General features: G+C 48.2%; 2 protein-coding genes and 1 pseudogene across 4 annotated transcripts in view; 2 read left to right on the forward strand and 1 right to left on the reverse strand.

Annotated features, from left to right (window-relative positions):
- Window positions 1-7407, reverse strand: part of CD99L2 (CD99 molecule like 2) — a 210489-nt gene extending 203082 nt beyond the window's left edge. Inside the window, exon 1 of the mRNA XM_050775374.1 lies at window positions 7398-7407. The gene's annotated coding sequence lies outside the window, so the exon portion shown is untranslated. The remainder of the gene's footprint in view (window positions 1-7397) is intronic.
- HMGB3 (high mobility group box 3) lies at window positions 1121-10751 on the forward strand. Of its 3 annotated transcripts, none has more exons than XM_050775387.1 (5): window positions 1121-1257; window positions 5617-5771; window positions 6068-6207; window positions 7105-7279; window positions 7758-10751. In XM_050775387.1, exons 1-5 carry the CDS (start codon window positions 1203-1205, stop codon window positions 7896-7898), a joined length of 666 nt encoding a protein of 221 aa, XP_050631344.1. In that variant the 5' UTR covers window positions 1121-1202; the 3' UTR covers window positions 7899-10751. The 3 variants fall into 3 exon arrangements, with proteins under 3 accessions (XP_050631344.1, XP_050631345.1, XP_050631343.1); XM_050775388.1 differs by lacking the exon at window positions 1121-1257 and adding an exon at window positions 3329-3424; XM_050775386.1 differs by lacking the exon at window positions 1121-1257 and adding an exon at window positions 4438-4653.
- Window positions 10752-13476: 2725 nt separating this feature from the next.
- LOC126945424 (60S ribosomal protein L19-like) lies at window positions 13477-14089 on the forward strand (annotated as a pseudogene).
- The last annotated feature ends 2761 nt before the right edge of the window (window positions 14090-16850 follow it).

The following is a 16850-nucleotide window of genomic DNA, read 5'->3' on the forward strand; positions in this document are numbered from 1 at the left end:
TCCATCCACCTCGGCCTCCCAAAGTGCTGGGATTACAGGTGTGACCCACCGTGCCTGGCCAGGCATGATTCTTAAAAGGAGGCTGGGCTGGCCCAAGGTACCCAAATGAAGACTTTGGGGACTATGGGAGGGTGGGTGGAGTGGGTAGGGGGTGGGCCAGGGGACCAGGGTTTCATCTTTGTTGAATGATGAGGATTTCCCTTAGTCTTTTAGGGGCCTTGAACTGACAGGGACTGAAAACCTCTTTAAATAGCATTTGCCACATTTCATCCCATTTCTTATTTACTTCTAATGTTTTCGTAACTTCTCTAGGCAGCCAAGCAGCTTAAGGGATTCTGGTTTGAGGTTCTCCTATGTGGATGGACTTTGCCTGTTTCCAGGTAGGGCCAGGGCAGAGGCCTAGAGTATCCTTCCTTCCCTCAAGCCCTCGCACGCTGACCTGGGTGCTGCTGCTGGAGGTACCCTCAAGCCAACGGGCATTGAGCTTTGCTGCAGAGAAGGCAGCCTGCCTTGGGCTCCCTGAGTCCAGGGTGTGCCCAGGCATCCCTGGCTTTCTGTCACTTTTTCTTTTCTTTTTTTTTTTTTTTTTTTTTTTTTTTTTTTACACCTTCCAAACTAGTCTTTAGGCCTCTCCTGGTTGGCCTTTGGTGACAAGCAGACTGTTTTCATTCAGTCTCCCTCACCACCAAGACTGGCAGTGGTCTGGGTGGATGAGACAGGTGGAATCTCCTTTGATAGAGGACACTAAAGCTCGGAGCCCTCAGGTGACAGGTGAAAAGGCATGCCAGGAAGTCAGTGACAGAGCCCAAAGCCTCTATCTTGTCCCTTTCTTCCAGCCTTACCTCCCACTCCATCTCATCTCCCTTCTGTTACTTATTAGTAGACATGCAATACATGTACATGAAAGTTTCTGCTGAGGCAGGAGCCCACTGGGCCACAGGCCCTGCTCAGGCATGTTGCCGCACATAGGTGGGTATTAAGGAGAAAATCTGGCTGTGAGGAACCTCCATTGGTGGGTAGGCGGCTGGGGGGATGGGGAGGAGCAGGGAGCCATCTTGGATCTCTGTCACTCAGCGATGTCATAGTCATGTTCTATGAGTTCATGTTCTGACAATGACCAGTTTGGAGTTTAGCTTCAGACCAAGTGCTTCAACTCCATATAAGAGGTAGCTTTCTCGAGAGCAGAGATCGAAATATTTCCTATGCAAAGGATGGAAATACTTCCTGCGCGTAAGCGCAATCCTTTCATCATTCGAAGTATGTGGGGAGAAATAGATGATCAATGGGCAGCTTTGGGGCAGTGGGGTGGGGAAGCATGGGTCTTGAGGGTGGTATCTGGGTGCCAGTTTAGGTTGGGAGATGCTCTTATTTCTCTGGTTTGTCCTTGAAGCTGCTGCCTCTGGGAATGCCCTGGGTGTACCCATACATGAGTACGAGCATACATGTGCTGCTTGTGAGTTGGCATGGGCTTGTGTGACCCTTGTCATCCATCCAAGGGCGCACCACTCTGATTCCCCCACCATGGTGCCTGCCAACTGTGCCAAGTGTCACTTGCCACGGTGGGCAGTTGCTGGGCAGTAGCTGGACCCCAACTTGGATCCCTGGTCTAGAAAGGCCTGGCAACCTTGAGAGGCTAGGGTGCTCTGGCAGAGGGCAGGTATTGGTCAGATCGCTTGTGGAAACCCTGCTCCCCTCTAGGCCTTGTGGAGACAGGAGAAGAGGGAGTGGCTCGGGCAGGTCAGGCCCTGGGAACCTGGTTGTAGAAGGAGCAGGGAGGGGCTGTCTGGAGAAAAGGCCTGGCCTGCCATGAACTCTATGAAGTGTGAGGGATTACCCTATGAGGCGATGTTGACCTTAAGGCTCAGAGGTGGCTGAAGATGGAAGGAACTGCCATGAAGGAAGATGGTAAGCTCCCTATGACTGGTGGTATGCAAGCAGAAGGCAGGCAACCACTCAGCTGGTTCTAACAGGATAGAGGGATGGATGAGGTGGCCTTATGGAAAATTCATGTTCTGGTGGGGCTTATTTCTGAATATAGGACTCATAAATAGCTGGATTTCTTGGCCTTTCAAAGAAAAGAAAAACCAAACTCATGACATCTCTTCCTTTGCATTATTTTCTCCAACCTTCAATCTTTAAACTGCTCTTTTTCTCACCCTTTCATTCTTTCCAGGCAAGGGTCCTCAGATACTTTCTTTCCAAATAGGGCTGATACTTGTATTTGAAGTGGAATATTTCTTCCTTGCGTGGGACTGTCATATGCGATGTAGGATATTTAGTATCCCTGGCCGTTTCTTCCTCTTATTGAATTCCAGCAACACCTGCCAGTCATCCAGGCACAGGCCCCACTAATTTCAGAACATCCCTTACAGATGTGACACTGAGGCTCCTACACTTTGAAAAACATTGCCTGAATCCCCAAAGAAGTGACTAGCTCAAGGTCATACCACCAGCTAGTGGCAAAGTGGAGATCAAGTCAAATCCCATTCATTCATTCATTCGCTCATTCATTCGCGAAGCTTTAATTCTTCGCTCTAGGGTGTGTCAGGAGAGTAGAGGGAATGAGGGCCTGAACCGAGGCAGAGAAGAGGGTAAGAAGAAAAGTATTATTCTTTGCCCACAAAACTACAATTTCTCACAAATTCTCTGCTCTTGCCAAATTTTGTTTTCCTCTTTTAGCCCGTCGGTTCCGCAATTTCGGGCGCAAATAAAGACTTTCTGGCATTTAGTGGAAAGAGCCTAGTTGAGCACGATCCGCAGAAGCGGAATCAGGTGCCTTTCGGGTGGGCAGCGGGATCCGAGGGCCAAATCCCGAGGTCTTGGCGAGGAAGCAGCTGCCCTCCGCCAGGCATCGAGGAGCGAGCTGCAGCCGCGTTTCTCTCGCGGCGCCGCAGCCGAACCGGGTAGAGGTGGTCTACCATCGTTCCTCCGTGGTGGGCCCGGAGGTGTTTCCCCGGGCAGGGGAGCTGACTGGAGGCCAGGGGCGCCCAGGCCGCGGTGCGGCGGGAGCAGAGGGCAGCGCAAAGGCGCTGGACTTCACCTTCCCACGCCAGAGGCCGAGGCCTCTGGGAATCGCAGGGCCACCTCTTCAAAGCCCTTGGCGATCCCAGCTCTGTCCGCGGAGGGGGCTGGCGAGGTGGGCGGGGCGGGCAGGCGAGACTAGGTCTTTCCCTGTTTGGCCTCCGTAGCCGGCGCCGGCGGGTCGTTCTGTTTGAATGAATGATCCCAGCAGCCGCGCCCAATGGGCGTCCGCGCCTGCTTAATATGCATGAGGCCCGCAGCCAATGGCCAGGCGAGGAGGCTGTTTTAAACGGCAGAGCCCGCTGGCCAATCAGGCGGCTCTCGTGGAGGCAGCTAGCGCGAGGCTGGGGAGCGCTGAGCCGCGCGTCGTGCCCTGCGCTGCCCAGACTAGCGAACAATACAGGTACGTCTCGCACCGCCCGCTCCCGCCGCCGCCGCCGCCGCCGCAGCGCCCGCACAACTTTCCGGCCCGCGCCGCCGCGAGCGCGCCCTGCCGCTGCCTCCCCCTGCCTCTACTCCCCGCTCCCTTCCCGCCCCCTCCACCTTCCCTCCTGCTAGGCGGCCGGGAAGGAAGAGGCAATTCAGGTGTTTCAACTTTTCCAACGCGTTCCCCAAGCTCCCTGCTTTCGGGGGTCGGTCCCCTCGGCGGGCGCCAGCCCGTGGCGGCCCCAGGGGCCGCAGCCGGGAACCCAGGGTCCCCGAGGCCAGATGTTCGGGCAGCTGCGGCTGCGGCGGCGGGGCGAGCAGAGGGGCGGCTGCGGGCTGTGGGCTCATGGGCTCGGGCGGCGCGCGTCCCGACGCTGGGCGGCGGCAGCGGGAAGGGGGCCGGGAGCTTCCCGGCCCGCGACGGACTCCGCTGGGGGGCGGGCGGCCGGTGCCCGCCGCGGCTGGGGGCCGCCGCGCGGGCAAACTTCGCTCCTGGGCTCGGCCCGGTGCCGCGCGGGCCCGCAGGCTACGCCGCTGGCTCTGCGTTAACATGGCCGTCGCGGAGCGCCCGGCGGCCCGGAGGGGCGCGGGCCGGCCGCCCCGCGCTCGCCTCCCGCCCGCCGGGCGCCGCCGCCGCCGCCGCTAACATGGCTGGCACGGCGCTGGCCTCCGGCGAGGGCAGGGGAGGCAGGCGGAGCGGGCGGCGGGGCGCCCGGCGGGCTCCGGCCTCGGCCCCGGCGCCCGCGGCCAGGGGCGGGCGGCGCGGAGGGCCGGGGGCGCCGCCGCGGGCCCTGGAGCGGCCGAGCGTCATGGCTGCACGGGCGCCTTTGTTATCCCGAGGAGTGCGCCCCGCGCCGGGGGGCGGGGAGGTCCGGCCCCGGCCCCCGAGCCCCCGGGCGGCCCGGGCGGGGCGGGGCGGGGCGGGGTGGGGGCCGACGGGCGGGCGGCGGCGGCGGGGCCCGGGCCGCTTTGTTCGCCGCCGTCGCCGCCTCCCGCGCCGGCCGCGCGCGGATCAGCCATTTTAGCGAGTGGGACTCCGAGGCGCGGCGGACGCCGCCACCAGTGCCGCGGCTGCCGCCGGCCCGGCCGCACACCCCCCGCGCGCCACCACCGCCGCCGCCCCCGGCCCCGCGCGTTCCCCGGGGATGACAGCGGCGGATTTCAGGGGCACTTTCTTTCATCAGGAGGCTTTTGACAAAATGGAAGGTGAATTACGGGTGTCCCGGTGACCCGGCGCGGGGGCCGAGGCGGGCTGCCTGCTGCCGGCCGGGACTCCCCGGCTCCCAGTCCCGCCCCGCCCGGGCCGCCGCTGCGGGGCTCTGTTGGGCAGCCTCGCGGGCGGCTGCTGCCAAGGGGAGCGCTTTAGTTTTACATGATGACCTTGGGTGTGGGAAAAGGAAAAGATGGCGGGAAGCTGGGGGGTGGGACAGGGACGATGACATGCCGCAGCTGCATTTTTATTTGGAAACTTTGGAGAAAGTGTTCTGGGCTGGACCTGCGTTCCGGGTTACAGATGAGCACGACTAGCCCTTTTGATACACCCTCCCCCTTTAGATAGTGATGAAGTGATGAATTGAACTAATAATACGGGGATACCTGCTCACTTTCCACATCTCCCGTGTTGTAAAGCCATTTTTTAATAAGCCAAAACGCATCAACAATAGTGACGATTTCAGATATCCCCTACATACAGTTCTCCTGCTTTGGTCTTGTGTTCAGCAGTGGTAAGAGTTGTTGTTTTTAATTGCGTAACAGTAGATGACCAGATAGTCTTCAGTCATAGATTTCAAGCTTCCATCACCCCCACCAAATGTGTCCTCTCTGTGCCCTTCCCACTTTGTGATTGTAGTTTCCAAAACGCAGCAGTTCTGTAAACGTAACGCTGAGTACCCTACTTGGGTCGGCTCCATTTGAAGAACTTGATCGCTCTTGAGAAGTAACTCGCAAACCAGCGCGCTTCGTGCTGGTCAAAAGTTAAATGACAAGCGACAGTGAAGCTGATTTCTTTCCCACTCTGCCTTCTGCCACTGGTGTCGGGCACTGGGGGAAGGGGACTTCCTAATAGCAAGTGTAGTTTTAATTTTGCTCTGCCTTTGGTACATCTTGTAGTTCTTGTCAATTCCTCCTTACTTTTCCTCATTGTATTTCTTTGTTTCTCTTCTGTCACAGTCAGGATGGCTAAAGGTGACCCGAAGAAACCAAAGGGCAAGATGTCTGCTTATGCCTTCTTTGTGCAGACGTGCAGAGAAGAACATAAGAAGAAAAACCCAGAGGTCCCTGTTAATTTTGCAGAATTTTCCAAGAAGTGCTCTGAGAGGTGGAAGGTATTTTTCTTTTGTACCCTTCAAACTAGTCTTAGTTGGGTTTCTCACTTTGGGGTTACTTACCTTCAGAGTTTCTCCCAGATGGCTGCTTGCTTCCTCTTTTACTTTTACTTAGAATCATTTTGCTTAAGAATTTTGTGTGTGTGCGCTTTTATTTTTTTAAGGCCCTGCACAGGTTTCAGGCCTTTACCTACCCCCTTTTGCAAGTGGTTCTAGCAACTGCCACTTAAATCACAAGAAACTGAATAGGTATATATCACTGCATCGAGGGATTTAACGAGTCCTGTTCTTTGCAGACGATGTCCGGGAAAGAGAAATCTAAATTTGATGAAATGGCAAAGGCAGATAAAGTGCGCTATGATCGGGAAATGAAGGATTATGGACCAGCTAAGGGAGGCAAGAAGAAGAAGGATCCTAATGCTCCCAAAAGGCCACCGTAAGTGACTATAGGATTCAGGATAACAACTAATACCTTTTCTTCTGCTTGGAGGATTTGGTTTTTTGGTCGTCCTGTATTTCATTTCAAAATGAAATATTTTTTAAAAGATACTTAAAAGATGGCGATACCTCTGCAAACCATTCTGTACTTGGGCTTTACAATGCAGTGCCAGCGTTGTCTGTGGTTAAGGCTGAGGTGTTTGTGGGCTGTGCGTGCACATTCACAGTGGTTGTCTATTGGCCTTTCCATTGTGAAGGAGACACCCCAGTTTTGGTTGTCAGGGTCCTTGAAGTATGTTCTTTATGCCTTTCCCAGTAATTGAAGGACTGAGACAGTACTGTGTGTGTGTGTGTGTGTATATATTATATATGCATATATACACACATACACACACACACACACATATATATATGTATTTGAGATGCAGTTTCGCTCTTGTTGCTGAGGCTGGAGTGCAAGGTGTGATCTCGGCTCACTGCGACCTCTGCCTCCTGGGTTCAAGTGATTCTCCTGCCTCAGCCTCCCGAGTAGCTGGGATTACAGGCATGCACCACCATGCCCGGCTAATTTTTTAATATTTTTAGCAGAGACGGGGTTTCTCCATGTTGGTCAGGCTGGTCTGAAACTCCGAACCTCAGGTGATCCGCCCGCCTCGGCCTCCCAAAGTGCTGGAATTACAAGCGTGAGCCACTGCGCCTGGCCTAGCACCATATATTTTTCTAACCTTATACATTTGAGAACCTACAACTGTGTAGCATTGTATGTGGTATCATAGATTACTTCACTTTAGGGAGAAGTCATAGTGGTAGGAGGGAGTGCTACTCAGGAATGTGGGATTTCAACTTAAACTCACATTTTTGTGGTTTCTCATGTAATTTATGTAATTCTTCCAAGGTCTGGATTCTTCCTGTTCTGTTCAGAATTCCGTCCCAAGATCAAATCCACAAACCCCGGCATCTCTATTGGAGATGTGGCAAAAAAGCTGGGTGAGATGTGGAATAATTTAAATGACAGTGAAAAGCAGCCTTACATCACTAAGGCAGCAAAGCTGAAGGAGAAGTATGAGAAGGTAAGGTGGGGCTGGTAACCTGGACTGGTGAACAGGCAGTGGCTCTGGTATCAGTAGGTTGCAGGGCATGTTGCAGCTTTGCTGGCCTGAGTACTTAGCATAGCACTCAAGGGCCCATCCCCCTGCAAGGTAGCTATGGGTGCTGGTGTTCATGCTTTTTTTTTTGACAGGTCTTTGTTTTGGGAACAACTTCAGGCTTGAAAAATTTTGCTTACTCTTTAAGAGAAAAAAAACCGATAACAGGATTTGATAGTGCTACTAATGTAACTTGAAGGACACTTGAACACCCATTACCTTTTAAATTCGAATGGCTAAGAACCGAATTCATATATGGAAACATACTTCAAATATATATGGCAGCAGCACTGTCTTAACTTGATTTCAATTCCTGTCCTCTTACCTGAGATGAAGACTGCATGTTTCTACTTTCTGTTAAAACAGCCGCATACTCATTTGAAATGTGTCCCTGTTCCTCTAGGATGTTGCTGACTATAAGTCAAAAGGAAAGTTTGATGGTGCAAAGGGTCCTGCTAAAGTTGCCCGGAAAAAGGTGGAAGAGGAAGATGAAGAAGAGGAGGAGGAAGAGGAGGAGGAGGAGGAGGAGGAGGAGGATGAATAAAGAAACTGTTTATCTGTCTCCTTGTGAATACTTAGAGTAGGGGGCGCCGCAATTGACTCATCTCTTACTTGAGAAGTGTCTGTTGCCCTCATTAGGTTTAATTACAAAATTTGATCACGATCATATTGTAGTCTCTCAAAGTGCTCTAGAAATTGTCATTGGTTTACATGAAGTGGCCATGGGTGTCTGGAGCACCCTGAAACTGTATCAAAGTTGTACATATTTCCAAACATTTTTAAAATGAAAAGGCCCTCTTCGTGTTCTCCTCACTCTGTGCACTTTGCTGTGGGTGTGACAAGGCATTTAAAGATGCTTCTGGCTTTTGTTTTTTAATTTGTAAGGTGGTGTTAACTATGGTTATTGGCTAGAAATCCTGAGTTTTCAACTGTATATATCTATAGTTTGTAAAAAGAACAAAACAACCAAGACAAACTCTTGATGCTCCTTGCTCGGCGTTGAGGCTGTGGGGAAGATGCCTTTTGGAGGGGCTGTAGCTCAGGGCGTGCACTGTGAGGCTGGACCTGTTGACTCTGCAGGGGCATCCATTTAGCTTCAGGTTGTCTTGTTTCTGTATATAGTGACATAGCATTCTGCTGCCATCTTAGCTGTGGACAGAGAGGTCAGCTGGCATGAGAATTTTTTTTTTAAGTGCGGTAGTTTTTAAACTTTGTTTTTAAACAAACTGTAGAACTCTTCATTGTCAGCAAAGCAAAGAGCCACTGCATCAATGAAAGTTCAAGAACCTCCTGTACTTAAACATGATTTGCAACGTTCTGTTATTTTTTTTTGTATGTTTAGAATGCTGAAATGTTTTTGAAGTTAAATAAACAGTATTACATTTTTAAAACTGTTCTCTATTATAACAGTCAATTTCTGACTCAGCAGTGAACAAACCCCCTTTCCATTGTATTTGGAGACTGGCCTCCCTATAAATGTGGTAGCTTCTTTTATTACTCAGTGGCCAGCTCACTTAGGGCTGAGATGGAGAGGGCTACTTGAAGCTGCTGTGTGGTTTTGTTTGTGTCTGAGTGGCATTCAGATGAAGTCTGGAGGAGCTAAGAAAAGGACATAGGCAAGGGTCAGTAGCCTTCCAAGGTATAGGAAGGTGGGTGATTAGGACTAAGGCTATCTAGGTTTAACTGTTGTCCCACCTCTACCCCCTATTTTGTGGGGCCAAATGTATTGCTAAACAGCAATTTCAGAGTGTATGGTGTGTCAAAAATTCAGGCCTGATTTTTTTTTTCTCGTTCACCCCTATTCCCCCCCGCCCCCCGCCCCGTGCTTCTGGCACATACCACATTATTTGTGGTGCCCAACATTTGGGATCTTGAGCCTGCTGCTGGTCTCCTGGATGCCACTGAGGGTATGTGGGATGGGGTGGTGGGGTAGGGGACAGTATCCATTTTTTTGCTCCTACTTTACTCCTTCAAAACACCAAACACCCCAGGGAAGATTACAGGCTCCATCTTGGGCCACCTGAGCTATGGGGCAGGCTAATGGAATCAAACATTTCTAAGCACTAAATGTATCATGAAAAGTTGAATGGCCTACTCATAAAGTTTAGCTCATTCACTGGAAATGTAGATTGATGTTCAATGTTAAACTGGAAGAAGCTTGGTTTGTGTGTCAGTAGATATATTAGTGGGTAGTGTAACATTTTATCCAGGTTGGGGTGTGGGGAGATGGCCACAGTAGCAAGCGGTGACACTACCATTTTGAAGGCTGATATGTATATACATCATTACTTTCTGTAGCAATGAAAGATACAGTACTGTGTTGTGGGTGAGTGTTGCTATTGCCCAGCATTAATATTTGGGTGTGTATGTTTGAGGCTATGAGACACGCAGGAGTGTTTTTGTGGTATTTTAAGAGAAAGCTTTTTCTTAAAATTCACTGTTCAGAAACTTGCATGTCTGGAGGCGGTGTCCTCTCCACCCTGTCGGGTCCTGGATGAGTACAAGTTATGGTCATGGTCACAGCCTGATATCTATGTATTCATAGCCATTCCCTCTCCCATCAGAACTGTTTGTCCTGAATGTGTGCTCTAGTTCTAGAAAATGACCACTAATTTAAAAAACTCGGTTGTGAGGTTTGCCCAGAAGCGCTTGCTCCAGAATTGCCCCTCCTGCTTCAGCCATGTCCTTGTCACTTGGCATTCTAAGCTAAAGCTTTTGCTTCCCAATTCATGATGTGCTAGGCCAAGATTCGGGAGCTGTTGCCAGCCTCGTCAAATATGGAAGAGAAACCTGTAGTCAAAAGGGAGTGATTTGTTAAGTGGTGCCTGTCTATCTCGTATCTAGATGTACCAAGCAGGGAAGGGCAAAGGATGGAAAGGGGTAACTTTTGTGCTTCCAAAGTAGCTAAGCAGAAGTGGGGAAGCAGTTTGGCCAAATGATCTTTGATTAGGCAAACATTGAGTTTTAAAGAGGCCATCAAGTTGAGGCCACTTGGTCCATTAGCTGATGCAGCAAGATCACTACTCAATGTTTTCACACTGTCACAAGATTGCTCCTCTAATGGAATAATGCCCTAGTTTCTCTGAGATGCGGTAAGTGGTATGATGTTACCTAAGGCTTAGGCTTAGCTTGATTTCTGGGCCCACTATATGTGTTCTTAAGATGCCAACCTGTTGCTTTTTTTTTTTTCCTCCATTTGAAAGGATAGTACCTACTCCCTCTAACCACCTCACCCCATTCTTGAATGACGTTTTATCCTTCGGAAAGAACAAGGCTGTGATGTAGTGACTATTGTCTGTGTCTCTGTGTGTCTGTTCTTGTCACAAATGTATTTGGGGACGTTGGATGCATTCATTTTCTGTAATAAAGTTTCTTAATCGCTCTTCCCAAAAAGTAATCAGTGGGCTGTCTGCAATCTGTTTGAGATACTGAACCTCTGTACTTTTTGGTTGATTATCAAGGTTTTAGAAGTACAAACTTTGTGGTAACCATAGATCTGAACTGCTAACATTTAGTGGAATGATACCATCAAAATGACGCAAGTGTTAAGGACTCCAAAGCCCCAAGATCAACCTCCTGGCCGGAGGCATAAGGAGGAGTTGGCTCTGAAGCCCTGGACCAGGATAAATAGGCAATTTGCAGGATGCTGACGAGCTACTGTTTGATAAAGTGGTTGAGTACTTGTAATCAGCCAGCCCTGACCACCAGGGCTCCTCGAGGCCAAGGGTCTGAGCTTAGTTGGCTGACTCAGCCATGCCCAAGAAGGAGTTCTGGATGAGAGCCATGGGGACTGCTTGCTGTTCTTGGCTCCCAGCTCAGTTTTCTGTGGAGCCCAAGGCTACATGGGAAGGAAAGGCCATTGAGCCAGCTTGGTAGCCCCAAGCTTCCCTTACTGCTTCAACCAGAGCAGCCTCCCCTGCTGTTTTATATGTGGGGCATCCTACGATTTCAGCTTTCAAAAGAAGCTGGAATACCATATCAATAAAAGGAAAAAGACACTTGATCATCTCAATAGACACAAAAACCTTGACAAACACTTTCATGATAAAAACAAGAGTAGAAGGGAACTTCCTCAACCTGATATAGGACGTTTAGGAAAACCCATGGGTTTATTCATCATTGTATTAGAAGTTCTAGCCAGGGCAATTAGGCAAGAGAAAAAGAGAAAGCATCCAGACTGAAATTGAGAAGACAAAGCTATGTCTATATGTAGATGATATGATCTTGTATACAGATAACCGTAAAGAATCTCCAAATAAAACTGCTAAAAAATGAATTCATCAGCTGCAGTATACAAGATTAACATACAAAAACTAGTAGTGCTATATACCAGTCACGAACAATATGAAATTAAGAAAACAATTCTCTTAAATATCTACAATAACATCAGAAAGAATAAAATATTTAGGGATGAACAATATAAGTGCAAAACTTACATGGGGAAAAGTACAAAATATTAAGGAAATAGACATTCCACGTTCATGAATGGGAAGGGTTAATATTGTTGAGATGGCAATACTGAAATTGATCTAACGCAATCCTATCAGAATCCCAGCTGGCTTCCTCTAGTAGAAATCAGGCTGATTCTAAACGTCATATAGAAATTCAAGAGATGCAGGAGATACCCAGATCAATCTTGAAAACAGTTGGAGGATTCACATTTCTTGATTTCAAAACTACTTTATTAAATTTTTTTTTTTTTTTTTTTTTGAGACAGAGTCTTGCTCTGTTGCCCAGGCTGTTGTGCAGTGGTACAATCACAGCTCATTGCAGCCTCAACCACCCAGGCTCAAGGGATCCTTCACCTCATCCTCCCAGGTAACTGGGACTACAAGTGTGCACCACTGCACCTGGCTAATTTATTTATTTATTTATTTTTAGAGACAGGGTCTCACTATGTTGCCCAGGCTGGTCACAAACTTCTGAACTCAATTGATCCTCCTGCCTTGACCTCCCAAAGTGTAGGGATTACAGCACACCTGTGAGCCACCACACCTGGCCTGATTTGAAAACTTGTAACAAAGCCAGGTGCGGTGGCTCACGCCTGTAATCCCAGCACTTTGGGAGGCCAAGGCAGGTGGGTCACTTAGGGTCAAGTGTTTGAGACCAGCCTGGCCAACATGATGAAACCCCATCTCTACTAAAAAAAAAAAAAAAAAAAAAAAAAAAAAAAATTCCGGGCATAGTGGCGCGTGCCTGTAGTCCCAGCTACTCTGGCCAGAGGCCGAGGCAGGAGAATCACTTGAACCCAGGAAGCAGAGGTTGTGGTGAGCCAAGACTATGGCCACTGCACTCCAGCCTGGGCAACAGAGTGAGTGAGACTCTGTCTCAAAAAACAAAAACCAAAACTTACAATAAGGCTACAGTAATCAAGACGGTATAGTACCAGCATAAGGGCAGACATATAGGCCAATACAATTGTGAGTCCAGAAATGAACCCAGACATTTGTGGCCAACTGATTTTTCAATAGAGATAAAAATAACATTCAATGGGGGAAATAATTTTCAACAAATGATGTTGGGACAACTGGATATCCATGTGCAAAGGAATGAATTTTGACCCTTCCGTCACAGTGCATTCAAAAATCAATTCAAAATAGATTAAAGACCCAAATGTAAGAGCTACAACTATAAAATTCTTAGTAGGAAACATAAGTGTGAATTTCATGACCGTGGATTTGGCAATGGTTTCTTAGGACACCAAAAGCACATGCAACTAAAGAAAACAATAGATAAGTTGAACTTCATTAAAATTAAAACAAAAACTTTTGTGCTTCAAACAGTACCACCAGGAAAGTGAAAAGACAACCTTTACAAAATGGGGGAAAATATTTGCACATCGTATATCCTATAGGGATCTAATATTCAAAATATATAAGGAACTATTACAACTCAGCAATAAAAAGACAACCCAATTTAAAAAATGAGCAAAATATCTTAACAGATATTTCTCAAAAAAAGATGTATAAATGGCCAATAAACACATGAAAAGATCCTCAGCATCATTAGTCATCAAGAAATTTAAATCAAGACTATAATAAGATACCGCTGAACACCCACTAGGATGGTTATAATAATGATAAAAAAGGGAGCTCTTTCCTTTCGCTGCTGCGACTACAGCCATGAGTATGCTCAGGCTTCAGAAGAGGCTCCCCTGTAGTGTCCTCCACTGTGGCAAGAAGAAGGTCTGGTTAGACCCCAATAAGACCAATGAAATCGCCAATGCCAACTTCCATTAGCAGATCCGGAAACTGATCAAAGATGGGCTGATCATCTCCAAGCCTGTGACGGTCCATTCCCGGGCTTGATGCCAGAAAAACACCTTGGCAGAAAAACACCAGAAAAACACCTGCCCTTGGAAGGGCAGGCACATAGGCATAGATAAGCAAAAGGGTACAGCCAATGCCCGAATGCCAGAGAAGGCCATGTGGATGAAGAGAATGAGGATTCTGGGCTGGCTGCTCAGAAGATACCGTGAATCTAAGAAGATTGATCACTACATGTATCACAGCCTGTACCTGAAGGTGCAGGGGAATGTGTTCACAAACAGGTGGATTCTCATGGAACACAGCCACAAGCTGAAGGCAGACAAGGCCCACAAGAAGCTCCTGGCTGACCAGGCTGAGGCCCGCAGGCCTAAGACTAGGAAGCACGCAAGCGCAGTGAAGGCGCCTCCAGGCCAAGAAGGAGGAGATCATCGAGACTTTGTCCAAGGAGGAAGACACCAAGAAATAAAAGCTCCCCTTTTGTCTGTTCATACTGACCTCCGTGATTACATAGATCAGCCATTAAAATAAAACAAGCCTTTATCTGCTTGCCAAAAAAAAAAAAAAAAAAAAAGATAAAAAAGGAAAATAACTAGTATTGGTGAGGATGTAGAGAAATTACAGTCCTGGTACATTGGAGGTGGGAATGTAAAATGGTGCAATCGCTATGGGAAACAGCTTGGAGATTTCTCAATAAGTTAAACATAGAATTACCATATGACTCATCAGGTCCACTCCTAGGTATACACCTAAAATAACTGAAAGCAGGTATTCGAACAAATACTTGTACATGAATATCATGTACATTATTATTATTATTATTATTATTATTATTATTTGAGACGGAGTCTCACTCTGTCACCCAGGCTGGAATGCAATGGCGTGATCTTGGCTCACCGCAACCTCCACCTTCCAGGTTCAAGCGATTCTCCTGCCTCAGCCTCCTGAGTTGCTGGGATTACAAACGCGTGCCACCACACCTGGCTAATTTTTGTATCTTTAGTAGAGACAGGGTTTCACCATGTTGGTCAGGCTGGTCTTGAACTCCTGACCTCAGGTGATCCACCCACCTTGGCCTCCCAAAGTGCTGGGATTACAGACGTGAGCCACCGCGTCTGGCCTCATGTACATAATTTTTTTTTTTTTTTGACAGAGTCTTGCTCTGTTGCCCAGGCTGGAGTGCAGTGGCGTGATCTCAGCTCACTGCAACCTCTGCCTCCCGGGTTCACACCATTCTCCTGCCTCAGCCTCCCGGGTAGCTGGGACTACAGGCGCCTGCCACCACGCCAGGCTAATTTTTTGTATTTTTAGTAGAGACGGGGTTTCACCATGTTAGCCAGGATGGTCTCAATCTCCTGACCTCGTGATCTGCCCGCCTCAGCCTCCCAAAGTGTTGGGATTACAGGCGTGAGCCACCGCACCTGGCTCATGTACATAATTCTTAATAGCCAAAAAGTGGAAACAACCCAAATGTCCATCAAATGATGAGTGGATAAAATGTGGTATATCCATATGAAGAAATATTGTTCAGCCATAAAAAGGAATGAAGTGTTGATACATGCTACAGCATAGATGAACTTTGAAATAATTATGCTAAAGAAGCCACTCACAAAAAATTACATATTGCATGATTCCATTTATATGAAATGTCCATAATAGGTACCTCTATACAGAAAGAAAATAGGCCGGGCGCAGTGGCTCACACCTGTAATCCCAGCACTTTGGGAGGCAGAGGTGGGCAGTGAAACCCCGTCTCTACTAAAAATACAAAAATTAGCTAGATGTGGTGGCGTGTGCCTGTAGTTTCAGCTACTCGGGAGGCTGAGGCAGGAGAATTGCTTGAACCTGGGAGGCGGAGGTTGCAATGAGCCAAGATTGAGCCACTGCACTCCAGCCTGGTGACAGAGCTAGACTGTCTCAAAAAAAAAAAAAAAAAAACAGATTAGTGGTTACCTAGGGCTTGGAGTTATTGGGGGGAAATGGAGAGTGAATTGGGGGGAAATGGAGAGTGAATTGGGGGGGAAATGGAGAGTGACTGCTAATAGGTACAGAGATTTTTGGTGGATAATAAAATGTTCCATAATTAGTGGTAATGGTTTACAACTCTGAAGTTTCTAAAAATTTTACATTTTTAAATTAAATTTTTTTTTTTTTTTTTTTTTTGATGTGGGGTCTTGCTCTGTCACCCAGGCTGGAGTTCAGTGGCATGATCTTGGCTCACTGCAACCCCCACCTCCCGAGTTCAAGCTCTTTTCCTGCCTCAGCCTTCCAAGTAGCTGGGACTACAGGCATGTACCACATTGCCTGGCTAATTTTTGTATTTTTAGTAGAGACGGGGTTTTACCATGTTAACCATGCTGGTCTCGAAGTCCTGACCTCAAGTGATCCGCCCACCTCGGCCTCCCAAAGTGCTAGGATTACAGACATGAGCCACCACACCCAGCCTTATTTATTTATTTATTTATTTATTTATTTGAGATAGAGTCTCACTCTCTCTCCTAGTCTGGAGTGCAGTGGTTTGATCTTGGCTCACTGCAACCTCTGCCTGCCGAGTTCAAGTGATTCTGCTGCCTCAGCCTCCCATGTGTCTGGGATGACAGGCACCCGCCACCATGACCAGCTAATTTTTGTAGTTTTAGTAGTGACGGTGTTTTACCATATTGGCCAGGCTGGTCTCAAACTCCTGACCTCAAGTGATCCACCTGCCTTGGCCTCCCAGAGTGCTGAGATTACAGGCATGAGTCACCGAGTCTGGCCTAACAATTGTACACTTTAAATGGGTGAATTTTATGGAATGTGAATTATGTGTTGCCTTGTTAAAAAAAAAAATTATGGAGATGGAGACCTGACCCTAGTGTAAGGGGATGGGGAGAGTAGATCTAGAGTGGAGACACCACTTTTAGGAGGTATGATCATGAAGGGGGTGGAAGAGAGAGAGAGAGGGAGGGGAAGCACCGTACGGGGTGAGGAGCAGAAGCAGGGTGGCTTGTTTGCTTGTTCTTGTTTTTGTGTTTGTTTCTGAGAAAGTATCTTGCTGTCACTTAGGCTGGAGTACATGGCACAGTCACAGGTTACTGCAGCCTCAGCCTCCTGGGCTCAGGAGATCCTCCCACCTCAGCCTCCTGAGTAGCTAGGATTAGACGCATGAACCATCATGCCTGGCTAATTTTTTTACTTTTTTGTAGAGATGGGGTCTTACTATGTTGCCTAGGCTGGTCATGAACTCCTAG

The sequence above is a fragment of the Macaca thibetana genome, chromosome X (genome assembly GCF_024542745.1).
Source record: "Macaca thibetana thibetana isolate TM-01 chromosome X, ASM2454274v1, whole genome shotgun sequence".
In the NCBI taxonomy this organism is placed as follows: Eukaryota; Metazoa; Chordata; class Mammalia; order Primates; family Cercopithecidae; genus Macaca; species Macaca thibetana.